The sequence below is a fragment of the Didymosphaeria variabile genome, assembly GCF_027946475.1.
Source record: "Didymosphaeria variabile strain IMI 356815 chromosome Unknown scaffold_3, whole genome shotgun sequence".
Classification (NCBI taxonomy): Eukaryota; Fungi; Ascomycota; class Dothideomycetes; order Pleosporales; family Didymosphaeriaceae; genus Didymosphaeria; species Didymosphaeria variabile.
The window spans coordinates 3,634,646-3,659,767 of record NW_026611622.1 but is presented as its reverse complement, the minus strand read 5'-3'; the positions used below and the strand labels follow the sequence as shown (position 1 = coordinate 3,659,767).

The following is a 25,122-nucleotide window of genomic DNA, read 5'->3' as shown; positions in this document are numbered from 1 at the left end:
CTGTTCACGCGCCGCTCGGCCGGCTGATTACTGTGACAATTCTTAAAGTGACCTTTTCCTCCTTTGCGCTCGCGAAATCCCCAAAGTACCTCAAAACCTAGGCTGAACCCTACCATCGCGATGTCGAAAGTGACCCTTGCGATCGTAGCAGCGGCCGGAGCTGCCACCGGTGCAGCAGCCACTGCGGCGTTGTGGTCTACAAAAAAGGAGACACCATCTCCAACAGTTGTTACAACTACTACCACTACAAGTGGCATAGCAAAGGCACCTCCACCTCCTTTACCTGTTGGACGGCATCCTCACGCCCCAGCCCCGAAAGCAATTGTAGGCTACCCAGGATCTACAGCAACGTTCCGTACTGATTTGGTATCCAGGTCGATCCAAGCGGCATCTTTCAATATGGCTTCCCCGGCCCCGTCAACGACCTCCGTCCTGCCGCCTCCCTGACCTCCTCCTTCGACCGCCGCACACGCAACCCCCACTGGGTCGCCGAGCACATAACTCCCGAGTCGCTCGCAAACAATAACGCCGACCGCAAGCATTCCGTCTTCGTTGAAGATGTCTCCATCCCTGAGATGTTCCGCGCAAAGCTCAAAGACTACTTCCGCTCGGGCTACGACCGCGGCCACCAAGTCCCTGCCGCAGACGCGAAGTGGAGCCAGGAAGCCATGGACGATACCTTCTCGTTGAGTAATATGTGTCCGCAGGTGGGCGATGGGTTCAACCGGGATTATTGGGCGCATTTCGAGGACTTCGGTAGGAGGCTGACGAAGAGCTATCCGTCCGTGCGTATTGTCACTGGGCCTTTGTACCTACCGAAGAAAGAGGCGGACGGCAAGTGGAGGGTTTCATATGAGGTTATCGGGTCGCCGCCGAACGTTGCCGTGCCGACGCACTTCTACAAGGTCATCTTCGCGGAAGATGGACAGCAGGGTGGGAAGGTTGCGCTGGGCGCGTTCGTCCTGCCCAACGCGGTAATTGCGAGCCACAAGCCGCTCACGGACTTTGAAGTGCCGGTCGAGGTAGTCGAAAGGGCGAGCGGGCTGGAGTTCGTATCGAAACTCGATCCCGTGAGGAGGAGAAGGCTGTGTCAGGAGGTCAACTGCTCTGTCATCATCAAGGAGTATGCGCAGAGGCAGAAGAGCTTCGGAAAACAACAATGAGGTGATATTCAATAAATGGCTTGGACACTAGGATATCTAAATCAGGGCTAATCTTGCGGATGTCACCAGCATGCAGGTGTGCTTGCATATACGGATCATTAGCGATGTGCAAATTCTCAGTCGGCATTTTATTTCTTCTGTACTAGAACATCAGCGTTGCATGCATGGGTGGAGTTCAGCTCTACATAGACTTGGCGAATACCTCAACAGATACATCTCTCATTTGATGCATTTCACGAGTCTGTTGCTCATGAGAAAAGACAGGACGGGATCGTCGATTGATACACTGTACGTCACATGAGTATGTGTACGAATAAGTGATGCTAGTGTCCTCAGCTTGGTCCGTAAGTCGACCTGTCTTCGCCAATGATACCCCAAAACTGTTCTACAATTTCTTTCTGACCGGCAGGCGCTGCTCTAACCGCTAGATATCTTCGATTATCGATCGGTGGATACCAGTTCCCCGGATGCCCATCCACGATCATGCCACCAGCCTCATTCAAGATGCACCATGCTGCGGCAACGTCCCATGCCCAACAACCACATTCCCAGAACATGTCCTGCTGGCCGGCCGCGATTCTACAGATTGTCATAGCGGCAGAGCCAGTGCACCGCAGAGAGTTTACAAACCTACCACCAGTGGCTTTGGTTCTGGCTAGAGTAGTGAAAACCTTCAAATTCAATTCGAAGTTGACGCCTTCGCGATCGCTGCCCCATTCGATGCCGATACATGCGGGACCGAGCCCTCTCAAGGGGCTGTTCCGGAGCGGCAGCTTTTGCGACTTTGACCCGTGATGGACGAACGCGCCGGAGCCTTTCACTGCTGTGTAGAGTTCATCCAAAAAAGGGTTGTAAACAATACCTATAGTTGGCTGTTTCTCTACCACAAGGCCGATGGAAACACATACTGCGGGGAATCCATGCACGAAATTGGATGTTCCGTCGATTGGATCAACGATGAAAGTCGGGTCATCGGTAATTGTAGTTCCTGGTGTGTACGTCTCTTCTCCTATGAACTTGAAGGAGGGATATTTGGCTTTCAGGGCGCTTGAGATGAGGGACTCTACAGCCTTGTCCGTTTCTGTCACGATATCGACGGCTGGTCATTGTGAGTTTCATATGGGTTCAACGCAAGGCTGGCGACGCACTGTTCTTCTTGTTGTCGAACTCCGAAGGATTTGCCGACAAGATAATCTGGCCAGCTTCTTTGGCAAGGTCCATGACGACATCGCGTATTTCCGATAACGGTACGTGTAGCGAGGACATTTTGTGGTTCTTGTACCAAAGCCTCAGTATCAAGGATCTGAGATGAGGGTCAGGTCTATGTATGGTTACGCCAGGCTACATGCGGTAGCGTCATCGGACAAGAGTTGGGTAAAACCTGAATGGTCGGTAGGATCAACTGACGACGCTGCGCAATCACTCTACGCAAACCAGGCTGGTTGCTCCTCATCTCGTATCTGTGTGATTATCGTGCGCGACTTTTGCCAACGAGTGGTCCACCTTCGGGTAGATGCAAGTTTGTATGGTCAAGGACTCGCGTGCTACCGCTCCGCGGAGTTGGCCCCCGTTTTCGCTACTGCCATATGTAACAGAAGGTGAGTAAGCAGACCGGTAAGCCTAATCCGAATTACTTGCTTGTCGGGATTCCATTTGCTTTTGGTGGCAGAATAATTACTACTGTTTAGTCGCCTGTATCATACGCGCCAATGGCTTCTTTGTTCGAATGTAGTGTAGTCGCTTATCAAAGACAGATGAGCAGTAGCTCTCTATCGTGATCACTTACAGGGGACGGGACGTTTCAAAGAAAACGAAGTGAATAATTGCCACTCGATCATCTATTGAAGACAGTGCGACCAAAGATCACATTCCTAGCCGTCGCTTGCATAACAATCGTAGGGGTAAAGCTTTATATATTGCACGGAAGACAGGGCCAGTGGTCCCTACCTGCCTAGAAGGACATTGTGGCTGCTCTCAGGATAGGGTAGCCGAAAACACGGTGGAGGGGCGTCTCATGTGGCTTTTGAGCGGTCAATGACCTCCGTAAGGCAGGCACGGCATCCCTGCTGTCCCTTCCCGCGGCCTGGGTGACTACCTCAGCTTGCCCATCAGACAAGATGCGAAGCCTCAGAGCCTTATGTCTCCCCGTCTTCATTATGACCTGAATGCGCTGCGACTCTCCCAATCTCAAACTAATGAAATTCCTGGGTCCTGTTTCGTCATCTCGATTTGCTACATGCACGATGGGCATTTTCGACTCAGTTCGTTTGGAACGAGGCAGAAAATACGCTCGCTTTATCCAACTTCCGGCGCATGTTCACTCGGCGAGTCTCGACAATCGTAATATACGGGGCAGTCTCCAAGCGTCCGATCTAGAAACAGCTCCTGAGTACGAGGCTTTATCGTACACTTGGGGCAGCCCAGGTGGAAGGATCAACATACATCTCAATGATCAACCGTTTCCTATCTCGGAAAATCTGCACGATGCGTTACAACAACTTCGTACAAGTCGGAGTGGAGATGGAACGTCACATACGAGAATCTGGGTCGATGCAATTTGCATCAATCAGAACGATGATGAAGAGAAGTCGGAACAAGTCATGCAAATGGCGGAGATATATTCCAGTGCAAGAAGAGTTTTACTGCGGTTAGGGAAGTCTGACGGCTTTACGGCTCTGGCATTTGATACACTACGACAGTTCGCACAAGAAGATGGAACTACGGATGGAAGTGCCACATACCGTAATCTTCTCACTACACGCAAGGAAAGGGAAGAGGCCATCGTTAGATTCTTGGAGAGGCCATACTTTAGTCGCGGCTGGGTCATACAAGAAGCTGTCGCTGCTAAGATTGCTATCGTGCAATGCGGGTTAGAATCCATGGATTTGACTGAATTTTCACGAGCCTTCAACCGACTTACTGGTTCCGGCTTCTATCCACACTCGCTCGCCATCATCGTGACAGGACTGGGAGACTGGCGGAAACACTTCCTTGATCACCCATGCCAAGAGCGAGATGATGCTTTGGATCTCCAATCTTTGCTGATGTATTCTCGGAACAAGCTCTGCAAAGACGATCGAGACAAGGTATATGCTTTAAGAGGAATAGGTACGCAAAGATTTGCTGGGGGCTTGATTGTCAACTACAGCGACACAGTCGAGCGTGTGTATATCGATTGCGCTAAGCACTGGCTTACTATTCGGTCCGATCTACGAGTTCTGTCAACAATTGAGCCATGTCATTCTGCCAATACTTGTCTTGAGCTACCATCTTGGGTACCTGATTGGACTCAACCGAATCACTTAACTGGCATCATCCAGAGATATTTTCGCTTCCTTCCTGAGCATATGTTCCGTGCTGCAGGCAATACTGTCGCAAGTGTCATTGTCAACAAACAGTCAGATGTACTCACAATCAAGGGTGAGCGTTTTGACACCATCACACAAGTTATACCAGCGAAATTGGACTTAGGAATCGCTACCAGTGAGCCAACTCCCTTAACGCCAACGAAGTTCGCGGATTTCGTAGCCTGGTTGAGTCGTCAGACTATCTATACTCATACCGGTGAATCATTTACGAATGCTGCGCTACGAACGGTGACAGCGGATCGTACAGGATTATCTTATCGAGTAGCAGACAATTACCGATCTCGATACCTTACCTCCTACTCTGATTGGCGATTGAAACCAGACAGTTCTATCTTTGATCTACCAGAGGGTGCATGGAAAGAACTCTCAACGTCAATCGCACACATCCTTACCGATAAAGAAATGTTCGTGACGAAGAAAGGATACATAGGCCTAGCACGCTCAGGCTTCATTATCGGAGATCTTATTTGTTTATTCCATGGAGGCGAGGTACCATTCATTGTTCGGCGGCTTGACGATTGCCGGGGTGCTTTCACGTTTGTGACCGAATGCTACGTTCATGGCATCATGGATGGAGAACAGATGCTGAGCCAGAATTCCGCTACTGGAGAACTCTTCCAGTTGAAGTAGCTAAACAGACTGCGATTTGCTGTGAAACGAACTCCTAGCCCTTGGTATTAGGGTGGAGAATCTGTGATACGAGATTGCTCTATATTACGTGCGAACAACCCCCACCAACCGTGTTGAGCGCCTGCCTCCGCGGGCGCACCTATAGCGAATCATCTACCTTCGCTACAACTCGCCAAGAGCAGCTCAACTGCGACCAACCCCCTCGCTCCAATCATCCATTCGTTAGCCCTGATACTATCTCTTACCGCATGCAGAAATGCCACAGTAATCAATTTGCGAGCGAAGCATGAGGGAAGCGAATTTCAGCCTGGCACGCGAGATCCGAAGGCCATCTCAGCCTACCGCTAATTCCGAACACCAAAGAATCCAGGATGCCAAACGATAGCTTCGACGAGGAGGATGCCTTTGCCAGGTTTGACAAGCTGGCTTCACTCGGGATAATCGCATATGGACCATCACGCGCAGTACAATCAACAGACGAGGGGTTCCAGGTACCTAATTACGTTCACAATGACTTAAATCAGGCTCTTATGTTGCGTAGTTCGAGTTTCGCATCTGTCCGACCTGGTCCAAAAAGCCATTGAACGTGGGCGACGTTTTGGAACATGATGAAAATCTTCCAAAGCCAGAGAGATTTGGAGCGGGCAGCGACATCTTTCGAAGTCATCCAGATCAAGTGCTCAAGAACATCAACGACACACATATACTAGCCCTGAACATCTTTCCTGTCTTTCGACCTCAATACCTGCTCCTGACAGTCGACTCTTTCCGTTCCCAGAACGTGTTTGGATCACGAGGATATTGCAGCCGCGTGGACCTTTCTGCAATCAACAAACACCCCCCACTTCGCCATGTACAATTGCACCAAAGACGCGGGATGTAGCAGAAACCATAAACACCTACAAGTCTTAAAAAAGCCGGAAGCTTGCGAATCGGAGTTTCGTTTCTTTCCTGACATAAAAGACTCTACTACTCCCGTTCCCTACGACTATTTCGTACACAAATTCAAGACTGGATCCACACCAGACAGCGTATCAGTATTCAATGTTTACTCCGACCTGCTGAAGAAATGTCGACAAGTGCTTCGTATCAGCGAGGAAGATGACAAAGCGTTGATTCCTCACAATATGATTCTAGTCAAAGAGTGGATAGCGGTAATACCACGACGTAGAGGTAGCTTTGAAGGTATAGGTGCGAATGCCGCTGGGATGCTGGGTATGCCTACAATATCGAACAGTATGCTGTTGAAGAAGTGGATGGACATTGGTCCTGCGAAAATGCTTCGCGAGTTGGGTATATCTTCAGGCAACTTAGATGGATAACAAATAGACGGGATTAGATTGACGGGATGAATGATGCAGTCCTGGGAGACATGAATCGATCTTATTAAAAATATACTGGTGGTCAGCATATACTGCCGGGCCTAACGCAACTCGCTCAAAGAAATGCAAGACATGAGAAACAAATGCACATGCTGTGTTCTGTCGTCTATCTTTCAAGTGGAGTCCAACGTGGCCCCCAGGCGTGTATTCGGTCGTGGTCAGCAAACCGACATGTTCAGCGAGGCTGTCCAGCTTGATTCGGGCGGGGCACCAGTCAAAGAGTTAGTTTGGCAACACAGCGAGACGTGTGGCCGAGTAAGTGATTGTTACAGTTCTAATCAACCCTTGATGATCAAGACTAGTGTGTCATTATCGGGAGAAGGAAACGTACCAAAAGTAGACTCGTCGCGATCGAACGACAACGGAAGTGCAGATACAGCTTGCCAATCCTCCTCCGTTTGAATTTACTTTCTGGCGACACTAAGCTATCTATATTGATACTTGACATGGCCTACCCTAGATGATTGAGAATGGACCCCTTTGGTGAACGTTCCAAATCACGATCTTGGATAGTTTCGATTGGAAATGGGGTGGAGGTCGATATTCTCCCATCCACTAGTGCCATAAGTGCCGGTTCTACAGCTTTGCTGAGCCTTGTCAAAAATTGACCTTGGTACCGGTACAGAACTTCTGAAAAGCCTTTGAGCCTTTTCTCGGCCAAGTTTTGTAGCCTACGCAAGTCAGATCATTTGATTTCCAGGTTAACACTCAATACTTGCATGTAATCGGTGACATGGAAATCAGGTTGAATAGGGCCCGGTGTGAGTAATGCAAGAACTCCAAAGCCGTACGCATCCGTCCAAATCGTCAATATGTTAGCTAGCCTCCGTAAGTGTGAGACATGTTTGCGAATTTTCTGATAAATTGGCGATCCGTTTGGCAGTCCAGGCAGTATCGTCGCTAACACTTCTTCGGTCAGGTTGGCTTGAGCCCTGTTAAAAGGGTTGCCCGGCATGGCTCGTTGCCCTGACAAGCGCGTTGACGGTGTCTCCACAATGAGCCCGCTGTCCTGCAAAAGACCAGCTTGAGTCGTCTTGAATAGCTGAACGATATGATACCGCTTCAGGAGGACACACAGAGCTTCCTGTTTTCCAAGTCGACAGATCTCTGCGTATCGCTCCTGAGGACCAATGTTGGATCCAGGAGGATTGGAATGCGTACTTGGTAGATTTCGCGCTGTGTCAAGTATCTCTTTGAAGCCGATCAGTGACTGGCAACTGCCGATAGTCAAATAGAGCAGCCGTAATCGCGCTACATGCCCGGGGGCTTCTGGGTCGATTTTTTCGATTTCAGCATTGTCGAGAAGAATTACCAGGTCGCTGGAATGATGAGAGGGGCAATGTTTTGACTTCTCTAGCTCTTCTTGCATGAGACGTTCGTGCAGCGTGGTCTCTTCGTATTTGTCATCTTGCTCGCTGCGATCTTTCCTCTTTCTGCCTTTAGTGATTGGCTGTGTGTTGACGTTATTGTCGATAGAGCCTTGCTTTGCAGCCTCTACTTCTTCGTTCGCAACTCGAGGACCGGTCTCTTGGGCACCAGCGACTTCTTCCATGTTAGGGAGGCCTATACAATCCCATATGTCTCCAATGACGCCTGAGTCGAAGTCGAAAAAACCAAAATCAGTTACGAAATCTGTAGTAGTGTCAGAACATCTAGATATGTCCGCATTTCTGCCAAGACGTTGAACATGCCGTAGGTATCAAGGCTGTCACTGATAGGCGCATTATCGTGTGATTGGAGCTGCTCGTACGCCGAGTGAGCTTGAACCTGATGCGGCGTTGCGTTGGGCATGATCATGCCAGAATCTTGCATAAATCTGCTCTCTTGTATGTCGTTGATCAGTCGAGAAGGCGGGGGTTTTATCTCGACGGTGATTGAGAGTGGAGTCAGGGGATCTGGGGTCAGGGGTGTTCCGGTGCTTTCCATATGTGCAATAGCCGTCCTCATTCGGCGAAGTACCGTATAGGTCTGTTCCACGATGATCGGGAAATTGCCGTTTTGTGTATGCAAATCGAGCCAAAGGGCGCCAAATATGGCGCTCAAAACAGTTGCTAGAACCTCGGTCGAAGGGGCTTGATACTGCTGCTGTCGAACACTCTGAACTACATACTGGTCTATGCCCAGTTCTTTGCATACAAGAGCTCGCTTTTTCTTGCTCTTGAACCAGTGATCTTGGGTGTTAGCGTCCTCTACCCAATTGAAGTATTAGTTAATCAAGAGATGGATGATTAATTGATGGGACCTACTGCTAGTTCCTCCTTCCACTATGATGGTATGGTATGTCTGAGTCATTTCCACAGCACATGTGCCAATTAAGGCCAGTCCCCTGTTACCATCGTCTGAGTACCCGTCCAAGTCGCTCCGATGGGCAGCCTTTAGAGCCAAGAAAAGTGACTCAGTCTTGGTAAACTGGTAGCCAATTCTCTCTTGGATGTATTCGACCGCCATGTAGGATAATTAATGAGGCAGGGTTTTTCGATTGTGTATCTTAAGATTTACAACTTCGCCTTGAGCAATCCTCATCATCATTCTTAAATACAATTCAAGAACGGCTTGCCAAACAATATGCTTCAGTCTTGTCATGGTAGTTCTGAGCAGGAATTCCGGTCAACATGAGAAAGTGTGTTACACAACGGTCGGAAAGGCTCTCAAGTGGAAGAGAAGCACGAGTTTGCATGCCTGAGGCGTGAGATGCAGGCAGCAATGGTGACGTGTAAGCTTGATCTTCATACAGAGACAGACACGTGTACGCTGTGCATAGTTCACTGTTTCGTTCGAGTGATCTAGAACTGCATCCAAAACCCTTTGGAAAAGATTGTCCACTCTTTACACTGCACAAGTTCTAGGATTGCAACATAACGAGTTAATCCTATCAATTACATTGCGTACAGCAAGACCGTTGAGTGCTTTAGCATTATGCACTGCTGGCTCACTACACCTGGCTGCAGCCTATGCTCACGCTCGAGAAGCTTCCATTGCTGCCTAAACATCGCTCTGATGCTTCCACCGAGAGGCTTCCTCATTCATGAAGTTCGTAGGGTGTTCGGTCGTGTGTTCTGCTATTTATCAGGCGTACTTTCATATAGATTCCTTTGGGGCGACTAGGCCTTAGCGTGCTAGCCGAAAGAAGTGCAAGTGGATGAACGGTAAGCGGATCGACCGCAATTGGGGTACTTGTGTGTGGCGCCTTGGCGTACAAGGTACATTAGCAGGCACAAAGCTATGGCGGAGAAAAAGTAGTATGCATACCATAGGTCCGCTTAAATTTCGCTAGGCGACCTTGGGAAGGGGCCCTGGGGATCAGGGGGCAAATGCTCCGAGATGGCGCTTGTCCTTTAGATATAGCCTGAACGCTTCGGTCGATACCTGCAAACTTACCTCAGAATTGGGTTGATCGACGCTCAGTGACTGGCAATGGCGAGCTATCATCAGCCCAAGGACGTTTTCCAGTCACGTTTTCCAATCACGTGTTAGCTAAGCCCATTATAGATCAAGGTGGTGTGGGTGGGAAATGTCAGCTTTTCATTGGCCAGACTGACACGTGACTCTGAAACAACCTATAGGTCGATGGTAGGTATGCATCAAGTCGCGCACTAGATGTGACATACCTAGGTAAACGATGGCAAATACCCTGCTCCCCCGTTTCTCATCCTAGGCACTCATTTGTTCATATTGTGACAATCATGTTCTGGCAAAGCAAATAAGGCTGGTGTTCAAATCCAAGGACTTGAGCAAGGATAATCGCGTCATCAACGAAGCGGGCTGTAGGACGAACTGAAGACGACCATCGATACCATGGTACGATAGCGCATGCCCCGGTTCATGAAATTGATGCGATAATCACAATCCTGGCCCTATTCTGTTTTGGAGAGGTTCCTTTGAGGGAAAGAAGTAAAGACCCTTCTTAGGCTAGGGCATGTGGCACCTGAAACGTCACAATGCAGAATACTGGCAGGGTTTGGATAGCTTCACCCTCCATCTTCGCGCCAAAACCCTCATATCCTACAGAATCTACCATAGGTATGGATTGAATCCTGATCAATGTGGCTTTTAAGACGTATACATGTCTGTCCATATATTAGGTCTTCTTAGTCGCTTAGGCTCATTTCACCTGTAGTCTTGGACACATCGCTTCGAGAGATGTACCATCTGCTATCATGTTAGGCCTCCGTGGTTTGCACATGCATGACACTATATTACGATCCTGTTGTCAGACAGCAAAGCGCCAAAGTCTAATACTTCAGGGTCACTTCGCTCCAGTCGCGTGTTGTTCCACAACCCGGCTCGCTCATTATCTACATTCCTCTGCATTCAACGAAGAAGACACAAGCGTATCGGAAAGCTTCTACAACGCGGTCAAAGTTGCTATAGATGGGTCCTTCCATAACCCTGCTTCGGCGCCGATGGCACATTATGCTGGGCCTGCGTCGCCAATCACCGCCAGGTTGGTATCGCGGTCGAATTCGAGAGGAGCTTCTGGAACGCCGCGCGGCAACAACATATTGGCAGAGACTTAGTGAAACCTCGGATGTTTACTTTTCCTTCAGTCGGGCCCTGCATGATGGGTTTCCGATGCGGAAGTTAACCCCGTTCTCCTTGCGCATTGCGCCTGCATATCTATACATGCTAGTGAAATATGCATCGCGCTAGAAGTTCTACCAGATGGCGGCCCGCCTATGTGGTGCCCCTCGCCACGAATCAATTTACGAGGTGATCACACCGGACAAATATCACAAGCTTCAAGAAGTCGCTTTGCGTCACCGTATCGACCCCCTACGATTCCAAGTCGCAGCTAGGAGGCTCCGAGGATTCTGGCCGCTTCCCCCATAGTAAGGGACCTGCACAATTATCGCAACAGGTCGCACTACATACGAAGCATCCAGGCGAGGCTCTGAGAGCTTCATAGCCGACCTCGATGGGGACACAAAAGTGCCACTGTTAGGTAGCTATCTGGCCACCAACTTTCATTGGTGTGGACGATCTTTCGGTGGAGGTGATAAATCGTTCAGTCAATGCCTCTGTGATATCATTCCGGTCCTAAATCCATCCAATCTGTCATTTTCCAGCAGCTTTTTGCGACACTCTAAGCCTCCACAGCAATGCCTCTTCACGAGAATGAGATTTCGGCTGGCTTACTAGCCCACGATACGAGTCACCAGTCGAAAATATCCCAGCACACGGACGGAGCCGGTTCAATCGACGCAAAACCAGCGATCATCGGTATCTATGGAATCCCGGGTTCAGGGAAGACTTTTTTGTTGAATCAACTGAAGCATGAATTAAGCGCGAATTTGTTCCACTTCTACGAAGGATCGGAAATGATAGCCAGTCTTGTTCCTGGAGGTCTCAAGGCTTTCGACGAGATGGATTCCCAGGAGAAGACACATTGGCGCGAAATTGCAATTGACACTATCCGGAGCCATTCTCAAACTAGTGGGAGGACGGCGGTTGTCACAGGCCACTTTATGTTCTGGCCAGAAGCTGAGAAGGAAGGCTGCTCGGTCTACACGCAGAATGATTTGGTTACATATACACACATTCTTTACCTGAACATCCCGATTGAGACTATCGAGCAGCGCCGTTGGAACGATGCATCGAAACCACGTCCGCACACATCCGTAGCCCACCTTTTTAAGTGGCAGCAAGCCGAAAAGACCTGGCTGCAATCGCTATGCCGCGAGCATGGCATCTTGTCCTCCATCCTGACGTCGGATTCGACCTTGAAGAGCAGAGCTTTGGTGCTCCTCCGAGATTTCAGCGTCCATACCCAAGCATACAACGAAATCCAGACTCAGATCACGTTGGATGCCTCTATGGCCTTATACCAAGGCTCGCCAGAGACATTCCTGGTCTTGGACGGCGACAGGACGCTAGCTGCGCAGGACACGGGTTCACTCTTCTGGGAGAAGCTTCATGGCTCGAGACAAGAGGCTAGCAAAGATCTTCTTAGGTCACTGTTCAGCGGCCCACTGGGATACTCATACGAAGCTTTTCGACAAGCCATGCTCTTGTATGAGGACGCTGTCGACGAGCAAAACTACGATACCATTTGCCAGCATGTTGCTTCAGAGGTGACCATCCATCCAGAATTTGTATCGTTGCTCCAGTTGGTGGCGCAGCAAGAACATATCGGAGCCATCATCGTGAGCTGCGGTCTTCGTCGGGTCTGGGAGAAGGTCCTCGAAAAGGAAGGCCTTTCCAGCACCATGACGGTCATCGCAGGAGGGCGCATTTCAGACGGCTTCGTGGTGACAGCGGAAACCAAAGCCGCTGTTGTGTCACGGTTGCAGACCCTACATGGTGGATACGTCTGGGCTTTTGGTGACAGCCCACTTGACCTTCCGATGTTGCAGATGGCGGATGAAGCAATTGTTGTGGTCGGCGACAAGTTTACTAGAAGCAAAAGTATGGAATCAGCTCTCCTAGAAACCATGGATCAGGGTGGCCTGCGCGCCCGTCAGGCTACGCTACCTCGTACGGCTTCACCGCGGCTGAGTGTTTCAAAGCTCCCAGTGGTCGACATGAACCGTATTGAAATGATCAGCGCCTTGCTTCGTCGCCGTGATCGCTCTGCTAGGTTCCCGATCTACCACGCAACCAACAAGAGTGCGGCAAAACTACTTGCAACACCAAGTCGCGATGCGGCCGTTGCAGGACCGGCACTGAGGAAAGCTCATCGTCAGGCAGGCTGGTATCTCGCCTGTGAGTTCGTGGCGAATGTAATCGGAATGGAGGATTGCCCAATCGCACATGTGCTCGGACATGGATCGACTGGATCTAGGCTCTTGCACGAAAAGACGACGACAATTGTGGCAGTTATGCGAGCTGGTGACCCTATGGCTTCTGGTGTCAGCAAAGCATTTCCATTAGCGATGTACGTACATGCGAACAAGCCCAGCGACCTCGCGCCTCATCATGTCCAAAGTCAGAGCCAGATTTTGTTGGTCGACTCGGTTATCAATAGTGGTAAGACGATCGTAGAATTTGTGCAGCACATTCGCAACATCGATGCCAACATTCGCATTGTGGTGGTCGCAGGGGTTGTTCAGGGCCAATGTGTTTCTTCGAGCAGTGCAACGTACAAAGCACTCGCTCTTTGTGGAGATGTCAGTCTTGTGACGCTTCGAATTTCTAGCACAAAATTTACCGGCAGTGGCACGACGGACACGGGCAATCGTCTCTTCAACACGACACACCTTCTTTAGGTAAATCCATCTGTGACGGCAGATCTGGTCCCTGGGGGGGTTTTTTTTGCCAGAGTTGAGGACATTGTTCGGTCTTATGAGTAACAGGTAGTCAGGTACACTCGTTCTAATCCAATGATATGCTCTGATTACCGGGTTCCCTCGTTGATTTTAATGCATTTGTGAGCAGTCACAAGCCAGGACACAACGCAATATAAGAATTTTCATAATGCAAACAAAATCTTATATCAGATCACGATTATGGTTACGCAGGTGCTTTCATGAACGAGCCCCCGAGCAATCTATTATGAGTCATTTCATCGGCCAATGGATGAGCATCAACCACATGCAATCGTCCATGTCCATACCTTGAGGTGTTCCTGGCGACACTCTAAGCATGCATCGCGACTTTTAGCGGCATTGAACCTCGCCCATTCCATGCTCGCCTAAGGGCGTTACATGTCATCCATTCGGTATGCGCGCCTGGACCTTTCCTTCCGAGGCCACTCGAAGTAAAGCGCCTCGTCGATCGTGGGGCATCCACGCGTATGTCTTGTAACCTTACGCTCTCCATTCCTAACACCCATGGCCTTGCCTTGTGCTACCTCTGCACAGAGGTTCCATTATGAGGTTAAGACGATGCGTGCCTTTGTTTCGTCCCAGTTATGCTTTAATCGTGCTAGGGATACTTAGATATAGGTTCTTCCAAACTACATATCCCCAAGCTTGCACGATAATTTGCGCACTGATCAAGCTACCATTTCCCTCACCACCACCACCACCACCATGCCTCCAAAGAAACGAAAGCCTGTACCGAGATGGTCGATGCATCCCGAGCTGCACGGCGACGTTTCGCGCCTCCTAGCGGAGGACGACCTCATGTTATCGTTCTTCAGGGACGACTCAAGCTCAGACTCCATCAAAGATTACGACACAAATATCATGGGCCGCTTCGTCTGTCACAACCAGAAGTGCACGACTCGTGGCTGGTCCAGCATGGTGATTGCCATCACGATCCGATTATACTCCCAGGAACGATATAATGCAAGGGTATACCATCAGCGCTGCCAACAGTGCAACGCTATCAGCAAGCCGCACTTGGACGATACATATGCGGAGAGGGTAGCGTACCGCTTGAAGAAGTGGCATGGAGTGGTTATGGAGGCGCCTGAATATGGAGGTCGAAGCGAAGGGCCGCACCAAAGCGATTTGTGTGAGGGATGCAAGGCTGGACATTGCAGTCAAGCTTATAGGAGATTTAGTCTTTGACACGGTACGTCAAATTTTCTGAGGATCAGTTTCGAGGAGTTGCCTTACAACTATACAGCGCCGCGCGTGAATGACCAGCCACATGTGCGAGCTCAACGAGATGTCTTGTATCTGGTTGGATTTTGCTCTACGAGATCGAGGTTAGTGCAGCGAAGTTGAATGCGGGTCACTCAAGTGCTTTGGAGGGACAATGGGAGGGCTATCAGAATACGTGAGCGTGACTTGGGCAGAGTCTAGGTTTCCACGCAGATTGATGTGACTCAGTTTGGTTCTCTTTTACAGATTTATTGCCTAGATATTCGTTAGTATGGATTCGCACGGGGGTGACTTGACATCACCTTGTTCCAGCTAGAATTTCAATCGACGTGTCTTTGAGGCCGTGAATTTTAGCTAAAAGATGTAGTTCTTCCATTGACTGTGCCTAATCGCGTATGTATAACAGGACTGCAAGGCGTAGCAACTGCGAAAATATACTCACCTCAACAACCTTAGCGCGGGGATCCATGATTACCTACACTGAGCCACACATTCGACATGACTCCTAAGAAAAGATGAGCAATACCACATAACTTGGAGCTTACTGACAGCGATGCTCCACTACGGAGCCGACCCGCTAATATTCACCTGGGCCAACACCTACTGGCACAAGCGTGTTATTCTATCACTGAAAGAAAAAAATGAGGTTAGGGCTTTCATGGGCGCTTGTGGGTTCAACAAGTCTCCTTTGCAAGATGTTATGCCAGACACATCTTGCGTACCTTAGATAGCGTGTAGTGCAACTCCATCGCTGTGAAGTGTTTTGCCCGTTGTGAAATGGTCTCATGTATAATATAATGACCGGAAACTTAACCATTGACACTGGGTATACGGGAAATTGCGGTAAAGGGTCAAGCTTTACAGATTGATGAAGGCGTATAGTTCTTGCAAAGCAAACCTCACAATCTCGTCTCACGGTCTTCCTCATATTTCGCACGCCTCTAGAGCTTCTTCTCCACCGGCTCCAGATTTTGCAGCCTCCGACTCTTCAACTTCTCGTCTATATGCACTGGATCTCATCGATAGCATGACTCAGGCGCTCTCCTGACTTGCTCCGCGCATTGTGTAACCCTCACAGTAAATAGAAGGAGTGTGAACTACTTCTATTAATTTCCCGCGCCCTTGAATATCTAGGTACGTAGCTCTCTGGGATATAGTAGCATATGCACTTAAGATATAAGTAACGAATCGCATAGGATCGGCTGCGCTTGGGTAAGGAAATGACGGGCTACATATGCGAGAGACGAATTCACCACTGGTCTATGATACGATAGACTGTGGATACACAGTGTCGTCAAATGTCTTTGTTGAGTCTTCCAGGCTTCCACGATTTTGAGTCGGCAAAGGCGCGTCCAAGTAGCCTAGATAAACCATCGAAGGCCTTACACTCTCTACCAACAGTCATGAACCTACAACAAAGTCCTAATCCTCTGTTCCGTCTTCCAGTCCCGCTCCGCCACCCGCCTTCACATCACCTGTCGCCCCTACACAGATAAACCCGTACTCCACGAGCCGATACCAGTCGCACCGCCATCCTTCCGCTTCTCCTACGCCACCGAACACGCATCCATCTTCCCAGACTTGATCACCAACTTTGCTTCCTCCTTTTCATACATTCCTTGATCCAATGTACCAATCATTCCATGAATCATGTATGCTGCCTCCCCTCCCTCCTCCTCCTCCCCCTCTGCTAGCTCTACCCTCTTTGCCATCAGTTCGTCCAGGTATTGATCACGCGCAGATTGTGCATCCGCGAGGGTGTGGTGAATGGATATGACTTGGACGACGTTGGTGACTTTGAAGAAAGGATGACTGTCGGAATTTATGCGCAGGACTACGTAGCCGTCCTTGGACATAGTTTGTGGTAGTAGGATCAGAATTTCGAAGAGTTATCGCTAGTCCAACGTAGCTGTGGAATGTTATATGTTGCGAATGTTGTATGTTGCGAATGTTGTATGCTGCGAATGTGGTATGTTGCGAATGTGGTATGTTGCGAATGTTGTATATTGCGAATGATCTTGCTTTAGGTAGGGTGGAGTTTCTATATCATAAGGTAATTCTTATGTGACTGTCTGCTTTTGCGTTAACGTTTATAAGGGTTGGTTTGTGTAGTCACATCAATAAACTCTTCGCTCACGTACGATGTGAGTAGACTTGATCCACCCATACGGAGGACTCACAGCTAGCGAGTCCTTACTAATGTTCGTGTGAGCAACACCGTGATTCTTACACCTCTGCCCACGTAAAAGGAAAAACTATACCGAAGAGAACAATTACTGTACCTCTTGTAGCAAAAGTATCGTTAGATTGTGTATTGAATATGAATAGTGGTAGACTCTTCTGCTGGGAACTACGGCTGTCGTTTGAGGCATAGACACGAATCAGGTATGGCCTTGCCACCCTCGCTAGCTGAGGATCCTCAGGACAGTGGATTCAGTCTACTTCCATGATTTTTTGTCATGGTAGGATTTTGATATTTGGAAAGGCGCTGGATCTCACGAAGCCAAGATCGGAATAAATGCTGACATAGAGGGTATCATTTCTTCATCTATAACGTTCGTCTGTATGACTCCGTCTTCGCGCTTTTCGACGTTGCCACTCGCTGACACCTCAGGCCCCAAAACGACTTTTGCCGAGGCTGCCGTACGATTAGAGCCGTGTGACCGTCCCGCATTGCTTGTTTTTGATTTCGTATGTCTATTGTTGTGACCCGTGACTCATGTTTGGAAGAGTGTGTCTTCTTCTCTGAGGTACTCTCCGATATCCGCTTGTCTGAAGGTAACAATGCCGGTCGGGTCCAATTTTCTTGCCTCTGCTGTTGATCGTGCGCTCACTCCGAAGCCCTGCCACCATGTTAGCGAACTTTCGCACCTATCGACTCTCATCGAGCTTACCAATGGCGTATCGTTCATGCTCAATACTATTACACCTTGATGTTCTGGACAATCTTCACTCCACCTCCCCACATGCGCCTTCAGCACATTTCCACCATACAAGAACGGCATCTCGCCATTCTGCTTGACCCACACCTTATACCTCGCATGCGGCGCTATGACAGACAGCGCAGTGATGTGGAGGCGGAACTTGCCCGTCTTGGTGAACTTGCCAAGGCAGGTGCCGAGCGAGAGGAGATTGTCGCGGGCTACGGAGGTGGCCAGATTGGCGAGCGATTCGCGCACATAGTAGACGCGGGAGCCTTGAATACGGAAGACATGGCGATCATCTGCGCCGCCGGCGGTGATGAGGTCTTGGATGCCCTTGCCGCAGTAGCCGGCGAGCTTTTCGAAGAGTGTCTTCGTCTCGGGCTACATATCGTTAGCTACCAACATTTGATGTACCAAGCGGAAGAGTTTACCTCTGTAAGTGGCCGCATGGTGCTGTATGCAGAGACTGAAGTCGCAATGCGGCAGGCGCGATGTCGTTGCACCAAAAAATTGTGGAGGTCGGCGAAAACTGCAGGCGCAACCGCCGATGCCAAGAGAAAAATTACTGGTGCGAGAGCTCCGCAACACCTCCGAGCACTTGATAGCAACACTCACCCATTGAAACGCAATGTCGCGTACGATACCCACGGCGAAGAGGCGGCGCTTGTCGCCTCCGGAAGAGAACGATAACGCTGCTCAGCCGCTCAGAACCCCCAAGGCCAGCTACCTCGCCAATGCGGCGAAATGGGACCTCGAACAGGACTACGAACAGCGACCGAGGAAGCAGAAGAAGCAAAAAGAGGCTGCAAAGCTTCCTGTGAGGACAACCGAGGGATGGCAGGCACATCCAACGACGAACGAGACACAGGAAGAAGAAGTCTCGGACAGCTTTCTAGGCTCTGGGAGCGAGGGAGAGGGGGGCGAAGAGGAGGAAGTGGTGGAAGAGAAGCCAAAGGTGTCGCCAAAGCAACAGATACTGGAGGCCAAGGAGGAGGTCGCGCGAATAGCTGGGCTGGTCAATGAAGACCCCGAAGAGCACATTGGTGCGCTGAAAACTCTGGCCGCACTTGCAGCATCGAGAAACACCACTGTACGGAAGCTGACTCTGGTGGCGCAATCGGCTATTTTCAAGGACTTGATCCCTGGTTATCGCATACGACCGCTTTCCGACGAGGCCATGGGCGAGAAGGTGTCCAAGGAAGTTCGGAAACTCCGCGCATTCGAGCAAAAGCTCGTTTCGGGGTACCAGGCATACGTGCAGGATCTGGGCAAGGCGGCAAAGAAGAGCGGCGGCGACTCTGCTGCTGCAAGTGTTGCTTCAGTAGCCATCAGTTGCGCATGCAGCATGTTGCTGGCGGTACCACACTTCAATTTTCGGGGAGAGCTTCTTGGGATCATCATTGGCAAGTTGAGCATGCGACACGTGGATGCAGATTTCGTCAAATGTCGATCGACACTGGAAAAACTGTTCGAAGAGGACGAGGAAGGGAACGCATCCTTGGAAGCTGTCACCATGTTGACCAAGATGATGAAGAGCAGGAATTACCACTTCGACGAGAGCGTGCTCAACACGTTCCTTCACTTGCGCCTGCTATCCGAATTCTCCCAGAAAGCCTCTTACAATTCCGTCGATAAGGCGGAGCCAGAATGGATCAATGGCAAGAAGATCAAGCAACAGCGCGAGTTCCGAACCAAAAGGCTAAGGAAGACGCTGAAGGAGAATAAGAAGATCGAAAAGGAAATGAAAGAGGCTGACGCTGCGGTTAGCCACGAGGAGCGAGACAGAATGCAGGCGGAAACGCTGAAGATGGTCTTCGTCGCATACTTCAGGATTTTGAAGGCGCGTTCGGGAAAGCTCATGGGTGCTGTCCTGGAGGGCTTGGCGAAGTACGCACATCTTATCAACCAGGACTTCTTCGGGGACATTCTGGAGGCTTTACGCGACATCATCAGCACAGCAGAGCTTTCAGAAGCTGCGCAAGCAGACGATGACGAGGAGGAAGAGGAGGAAGAAGATGACAACGAGCTGCCGGAGAGGAATATCACGCGTGAGTCGCTTCTTTGCGTGATCACAGCTTTCGCCCTGTTGCAAGGTCAAGACGTTACCAAGTCTGCGTCGGCCATGAAGCTGGATCTCAGCTTCTTCATCACACATCTATACCGCACGTTGCACGCAGTGTCCCTCAATCCGGACGTTGAGTTGAGCGCAAAGTCGCTGCACCTCGCCGATCCCCACTCCGCGGAAGCACAACCACAAGCTGCGGCAACCAACAAAATCAACGTCCAAACCACCATCGTCCTGCTCATCCGGTCGTTGTCTTCAATCCTGCTTCCCGCGCAAGCTTTACGCGCCGTTCCGCCGAACCGTATTGCAGCATTCTGCAAGCAGCTGATGACTGTATCCCTGCAGCTACCCGAGAAGTCATGTACAGCGATGCTCGGACTGCTCAACCAAGTCACCAAAGCGCACGGTCGCAAAGTCAATGCGCTATGGATAACCGAAGAGCGCCGCGGGGACGGTGTGTTCGACGCGCTGAAGCCCGAAATCGAAGGCAGCAACCCGTTCGCGGGCACTGTCTGGGAGGGCGAGCTTTTGCGAAAACATTTCAGTCCAACAATACGGGACGCGGTCGTTGGTATCGAGAAGAATGTCATGGAGTCGAGATAGCATTGTTCACCAGCTGAGCGCATTTAATTCTTTTGCAAGCGGAAGCACAGCCTGCCGAAGCGTGAGGCTGAAGTTCCCAAATTTAACCCCTGGCAGTCCGTCGTCTTGGCGATCTAAGCTTGCTGTGCCTTGTGAACGAGTCGCCCAATTAAGTTGCTGATGTCTCAGATCTACACTGTCTCACCTAACCGCTTGCGACCCGCCTGCATAACAACCTTGTTAGGGCGTCCCATCGCCCGTGCTTGGACAGCCACAGGCTGGTGTTGGGGTTCATTTCCACCACTGAAGGGGCCAAAGAATTGTGGAGCAGCTGGGCCATCGCCATACAAAACTGAAGATGGTCGCCTTGTTTCGGGGGTCCGATATCCACGTTCACTGCACTCTACTTCCTGGTGACGTACATCTACCCTTAGACCCTGCACGACTTGCTTCACCCTCAGGTAGATCATAAGAGGGCAAACAGTACTCGAGTCTTGGGTTCTTCGCGAGGCGGCGTTATGGCGAACTTCGATCCCAACCAATGGTACCACATCTACTACAACCAAAATAAGAACACGTCATTGACGGGAAGCCAACTGTACAATCAAACCACACAGAGCGGTACTGCATACTTTAGAACCTACGAAGAAAAGAATCCGGCACACCAATGGCAGTTCTTCCCACTCAACAACAATGGTTTCTACGCGCTAAGATCCAAGGCTTCAGGAGCGGAGGGTTTCCTGGGTACCAAGTACTCCGAGTTGGAGGAAACACCTGGCAAGACGGTACCGTACGTAGTTAGAGGCAACATCTCCGACGACTCTGCGTTCTGGAACGTCGGCACCTGGAAGGATGGGACCTTTTTCCTTTCCAACAAGGCGAACAAAACGGCGTACCACCTCACAAGGAAGAAAGACAGCCTTGGCGCGATGACTTCGAACATTTCGGCCGACGACCCACTACCAGGCCAGCACTTTTCCTTCCAACCTCTCTCTGCCATTAATGATAATGCATTCTCCACTGTCTCAGTAAGCTCTTCACCCACTCGAATCGCAACAACGACTAACCTCTCCAGCTTCCTTCTGCAACCTCAACAATCGCCGCAACCAGCTCGCCCGGCTCAACAGGCAACCCAAGCAATCCCTCCGGCGGTCTGTCCAAAGGTGCAAAAGCTGGCATCGGCGTCGGCGTAGCTCTCGCCGTGCTTATCCTGCTGGTGGTTGGTGGCCTCTTCCTCTGGAAACGACACAGACGAAACCAAGCGGCGCATACCCCAAGAGAGCTTGAAAGCGATAAACAGCCTGCTGAGAGCGCGGCTGCGCCGAGGTACGAGCTACCGCAGAGTGAAACGATCAAGTACGAGGCGTATGGCACGCCGCATGCGGAGCTGCACCACGATCCAAGACCGGTGGAGCTGCCGGGGGAGATACCTACTACGCGGAATGAGGGCTGAGCGCGTACGAAGAGATGATTGCGGCAATACCTTGGGTCGCTCCAACGTCTATAACGGAAGGTCAATATCGCTGGTACATATATGTGCATCATCTCGGACAAGGTCGAGGGGCTCAGAAGATCGAGTATCCCTTCACGCAACTTCTGCCGAGAGACTGTGACCGCATATGCAACATGACCAATCCAATTGGCTCCATATGTCGACAATTAGTACCAAAACAGCACAACTCTTACGGAAGAACAGACGTATGCCCAAAGAAAGAATCCAGCCATCAGACCAAGAATTCAGAGGGAGAATGTGGTGATAAGGATGAAGCTCCGCATGCAGTGGACCAATGGAATACGAAGGAGAGGCAATCGGAAGTCGAAGAGCTACCTCTACGTCATTGTTCAAGAAGTCTGATGCTGTGCCCAGAACTATTCAGCGACTGTGTGGGAGCCGCTGTCGAACTAGGAGGGACTGTTTACTGTATACGAACATGCGCCGCTGTCTAAGCCGTTTCATGCACCAACGCGTGTCGAGCAGACGGATGGCGTCTTCCTCAATCATTGAGCCTCCTTGACAGTTCCACAAGCCACCCCGCGCAAGCCTACGCAGCTTTACATTCCCTCTTCTGATTTTAAGTACTATACCCATCGAATCCAAATCGCCGATATTGAACAACGCAACATTATCTCAAATATGGAGAGTGACCTACATCTGATATTCGAGGACATCCACAGAGATGTGCGAGGTTCTGTGCGGCTTAGTTGGTTCTTATCGAATACCACCTCGCTCCGGAGACGAGCTGGTTGAACTTACCAGCATGGCTTGCGCCCCCCACAGATGGACCGTGTCCGAGGCCCGCCACGCCACTCAGCATTGACTAAAATGGATCTCCAATCGATGGAATGGTACGCCTCTGCCTGAGCCCCTAGAATTATTACACCGGAGAGACCGAGATCTACGCTATTTCTTACATCTGGAATCAGTCATCAGGTCCGCACCAGACAATGACATACCTGTGCCTAAACACCTTGGTTGGACTCGTTGTTTTACTCCGAAAATAAGCTCACGTTCACTTCGGTGTGCAGCTCATTTAGTTTTCCGTACCTTCTAGTTCGTTGCCCAGAATCAAGACCCATAAGTGCGCATCTTTGGATCAATCAAAAATGCACTGTTCACGAATCCCCCGAACAACATCGACGCGCTCGAGACGAATCTACCGAAAATGCATCACATGAGCGCTGAACTTGTCTTTTCAATCCTGTCGACATCAATATCCGCCCAAGAAGAGTTATATACCATCTGCCTCTTGCCGCTTCACCCTTACTCATAAACGTAACATAATGGTCCCGCAACCGTGCTCACCAGATCCTTGATCGCATACTTACTTCCACCGACGTTCAGCACCTCAAGATCAATGCCGTCGCTGAGCGTCGCTGCCTTCCCGCCACCCATCATGCTCGTTCCACCAGCAATGACCTGCTGTCGCTTGCTGAAGTCCTGGGTCTGCCAAATGTACCACACGCGGTCGATCATACTGTGGTGCAGCCAGAAGGCCGGATCGCCCGGAGAGACGTAGAAGTCTGTAATATTGCATCAGTATTAGTGACATGGAAATTATCGTCAGACTAGGCTGGCTTACCGCTGCCAGGATCTCCGGAGATGGTGAAGTGACCGGCGGGATGTACCCCGGTGCCGGACTGCATCTGATTCTGGAAGCTTGCGATGGTGCTCTGGCCGCTGATCAAGGCTGCGATCTTCGCGGTGGACGCGTCGCGCTGACTCAGGTAACCCGAGATATCGCGCTTGATACAACGCGGATTATAGCCGTAGCCGTCGCTGCGGGGGTTCTTGGGCGGGGATGTATCGCCGAGGGCGGCCATGGGACTGTGTATGCCATTATCAGCGCACGTGGTCTGCAAGAACTGTGTTCCAGTTGATGTGGGGAAGGGAGCGGTTGTTTGGACATACCCTAGGTTGACCTTCATATCCTTAAACGGACCGCTGGCGATACAACCACCCCCGTTTCCGGCGGGCTTCATGCCGTTACTGTTATGCGCTACTTTCTCGCCTTGGCCGCTTATGCTGGTGTCACTGCCGTCGAATATGGGCGAGGTTTCCGGGCTGGACGCCCATCTGCCCCAGTCCCAGTACTACATCCATATGTCAATACGACTTCGAAGTTGGACTACTGGTTGGTCTTACAGGCTGAGTGCCATTGTACCCACACTCTGTCCGCAGGGCTTGCTCGTATGCGAATGTGAAGTATCGGTGCCAGGAGAGGAAATTACCCTAGGTCAAGTTAGAGATTGGGTCAAAAGTAACCGATTTGTGGAACCTACGGTGCCGTGGATGGACATGGTATTCTTCATATGGATGGCGACAAAGTCATCGTACCGAGACTTCGCTCCTGGGTATGATGCGGCTGGCAATTTCGACGGTGCCTTGGTGATACCTGATCAATGTTCAGTATCTAATCATGCATTTGCTTCTGGGATATTCGTACACAGAACTGCGGCAATGTACGCCTTCTTCTCTGAAGCAGTGATGTCGCCCCTATATGACCCAGTCAGAAATACCCGAAGAAGCTGCCAGCAGAAAACGCATACCACTCCTTCCTCACCTGCAACTTATCCTTCGTACAAGTCGTCGACTTCGCAACCTCCGCATCCACAGCAGCCCTTCCCTTAGTCTGCAAATCGCTCACCGCATCCGCCGCACATAGCGCACTTAGTAAGCTCAGCGCAACCAAAAGGGCACACAGTCCCCGCAGTGTCGAGCCGCCGACCATGTTGGAGAAAACGAATTACTCGGTCCACTTCGCTGGGCACACAACAGTGTTGGAGAAAGCGCACTCGGCCTTATACAAGGCAATCCACGAGTAATCGCTCTCGCCTAGACACAAGGCTACCGGAGCGCCCAACCGATTGAGTGCCGGCAGCATGTGTAACGTTGGAGAGCGGATAGATGAGAGCGTTATTGCTGGGTGTAGGGGACAAGGAAGCATCCATGTCTACGAGGTGCGCGCCAACAAGAGAGGGCATCGAGGTTCGGCAGATTCGACACAATCTAGGAAAAGCT

General features: G+C 50.5%; 8 protein-coding genes across 8 annotated transcripts; 4 read left to right on the top strand and 4 right to left on the bottom strand.

Annotated features, from left to right (window-relative positions):
* Positions 1-120: 120 nt before the first annotated feature.
* NUC1 (nuclease) lies at positions 121-1,163 on the top strand (the record flags this gene model as incomplete). Its single annotated transcript, XM_056213319.1, has 2 exons — positions 121-324; positions 375-1,163. 2 exons carry the CDS (start codon positions 121-123, stop codon positions 1,161-1,163), a joined length of 993 nt encoding a protein of 330 aa, XP_056073627.1.
* Positions 1,164-1,495: 332 nt separating this feature from the next.
* N0V89_004534 (uncharacterized protein) lies at positions 1,496-2,429 on the bottom strand (the record flags this gene model as incomplete). The annotated part of the gene is made up of 3 exons (XM_056213318.1): positions 1,496-1,742; positions 1,794-2,262; positions 2,312-2,429. The coding sequence occupies 3 exons, from the start codon at positions 2,427-2,429 to the stop codon at positions 1,496-1,498; spliced, it is 834 nt and encodes a 277-aa protein (XP_056073626.1).
* A 4,799-nt stretch (positions 2,430-7,228) lies between these two features.
* Positions 7,229-8,991, bottom strand: N0V89_004533 (uncharacterized protein; the record flags this gene model as incomplete). The annotated part of the gene is made up of 3 exons (XM_056213317.1): positions 7,229-8,175; positions 8,256-8,714; positions 8,877-8,991. The coding sequence occupies 3 exons, from the start codon at positions 8,989-8,991 to the stop codon at positions 7,229-7,231; spliced, it is 1,521 nt and encodes a 506-aa protein (XP_056073625.1).
* Positions 8,992-11,642: 2,651 nt separating this feature from the next.
* On the top strand, positions 11,643-13,748 carry N0V89_004532 (uncharacterized protein; the record flags this gene model as incomplete). The annotated part of the gene is made up of 1 exon (XM_056213316.1): positions 11,643-13,748. The coding sequence occupies one exon, from the start codon at positions 11,643-11,645 to the stop codon at positions 13,746-13,748; it is 2,106 nt and encodes a 701-aa protein (XP_056073624.1).
* Positions 13,749-17,749: 4,001 nt separating this feature from the next.
* On the bottom strand, positions 17,750-18,405 carry NIP7 (ribosome biosynthesis protein nip7; the record flags this gene model as incomplete). Its single annotated transcript, XM_056213315.1, has 3 exons — positions 17,750-17,875; positions 17,927-18,337; positions 18,388-18,405. The coding sequence occupies 3 exons, from the start codon at positions 18,403-18,405 to the stop codon at positions 17,750-17,752; spliced, it is 555 nt and encodes a 184-aa protein (XP_056073623.1).
* Positions 18,406-18,584: 179 nt separating this feature from the next.
* Positions 18,585-20,624, top strand: N0V89_004530 (uncharacterized protein; the record flags this gene model as incomplete). The annotated part of the gene is made up of 1 exon (XM_056213314.1): positions 18,585-20,624. The coding sequence occupies one exon, from the start codon at positions 18,585-18,587 to the stop codon at positions 20,622-20,624; it is 2,040 nt and encodes a 679-aa protein (XP_056073622.1).
* A 497-nt stretch (positions 20,625-21,121) lies between these two features.
* On the top strand, positions 21,122-22,056 carry N0V89_004529 (uncharacterized protein; the record flags this gene model as incomplete). Its single annotated transcript, XM_056213313.1, has 2 exons — positions 21,122-21,631; positions 21,679-22,056. The coding sequence occupies 2 exons, from the start codon at positions 21,122-21,124 to the stop codon at positions 22,054-22,056; spliced, it is 888 nt and encodes a 295-aa protein (XP_056073621.1).
* A 1,308-nt stretch (positions 22,057-23,364) lies between these two features.
* N0V89_004528 (uncharacterized protein) lies at positions 23,365-24,832 on the bottom strand (the record flags this gene model as incomplete). Its single annotated transcript, XM_056213312.1, has 7 exons — positions 23,365-23,624; positions 23,684-23,928; positions 24,013-24,194; positions 24,247-24,333; positions 24,384-24,496; positions 24,548-24,597; positions 24,621-24,832. 7 exons carry the CDS (start codon positions 24,830-24,832, stop codon positions 23,365-23,367), a joined length of 1,149 nt encoding a protein of 382 aa, XP_056073620.1.
* Positions 24,833-25,122: the final 290 nt, after the last annotated feature.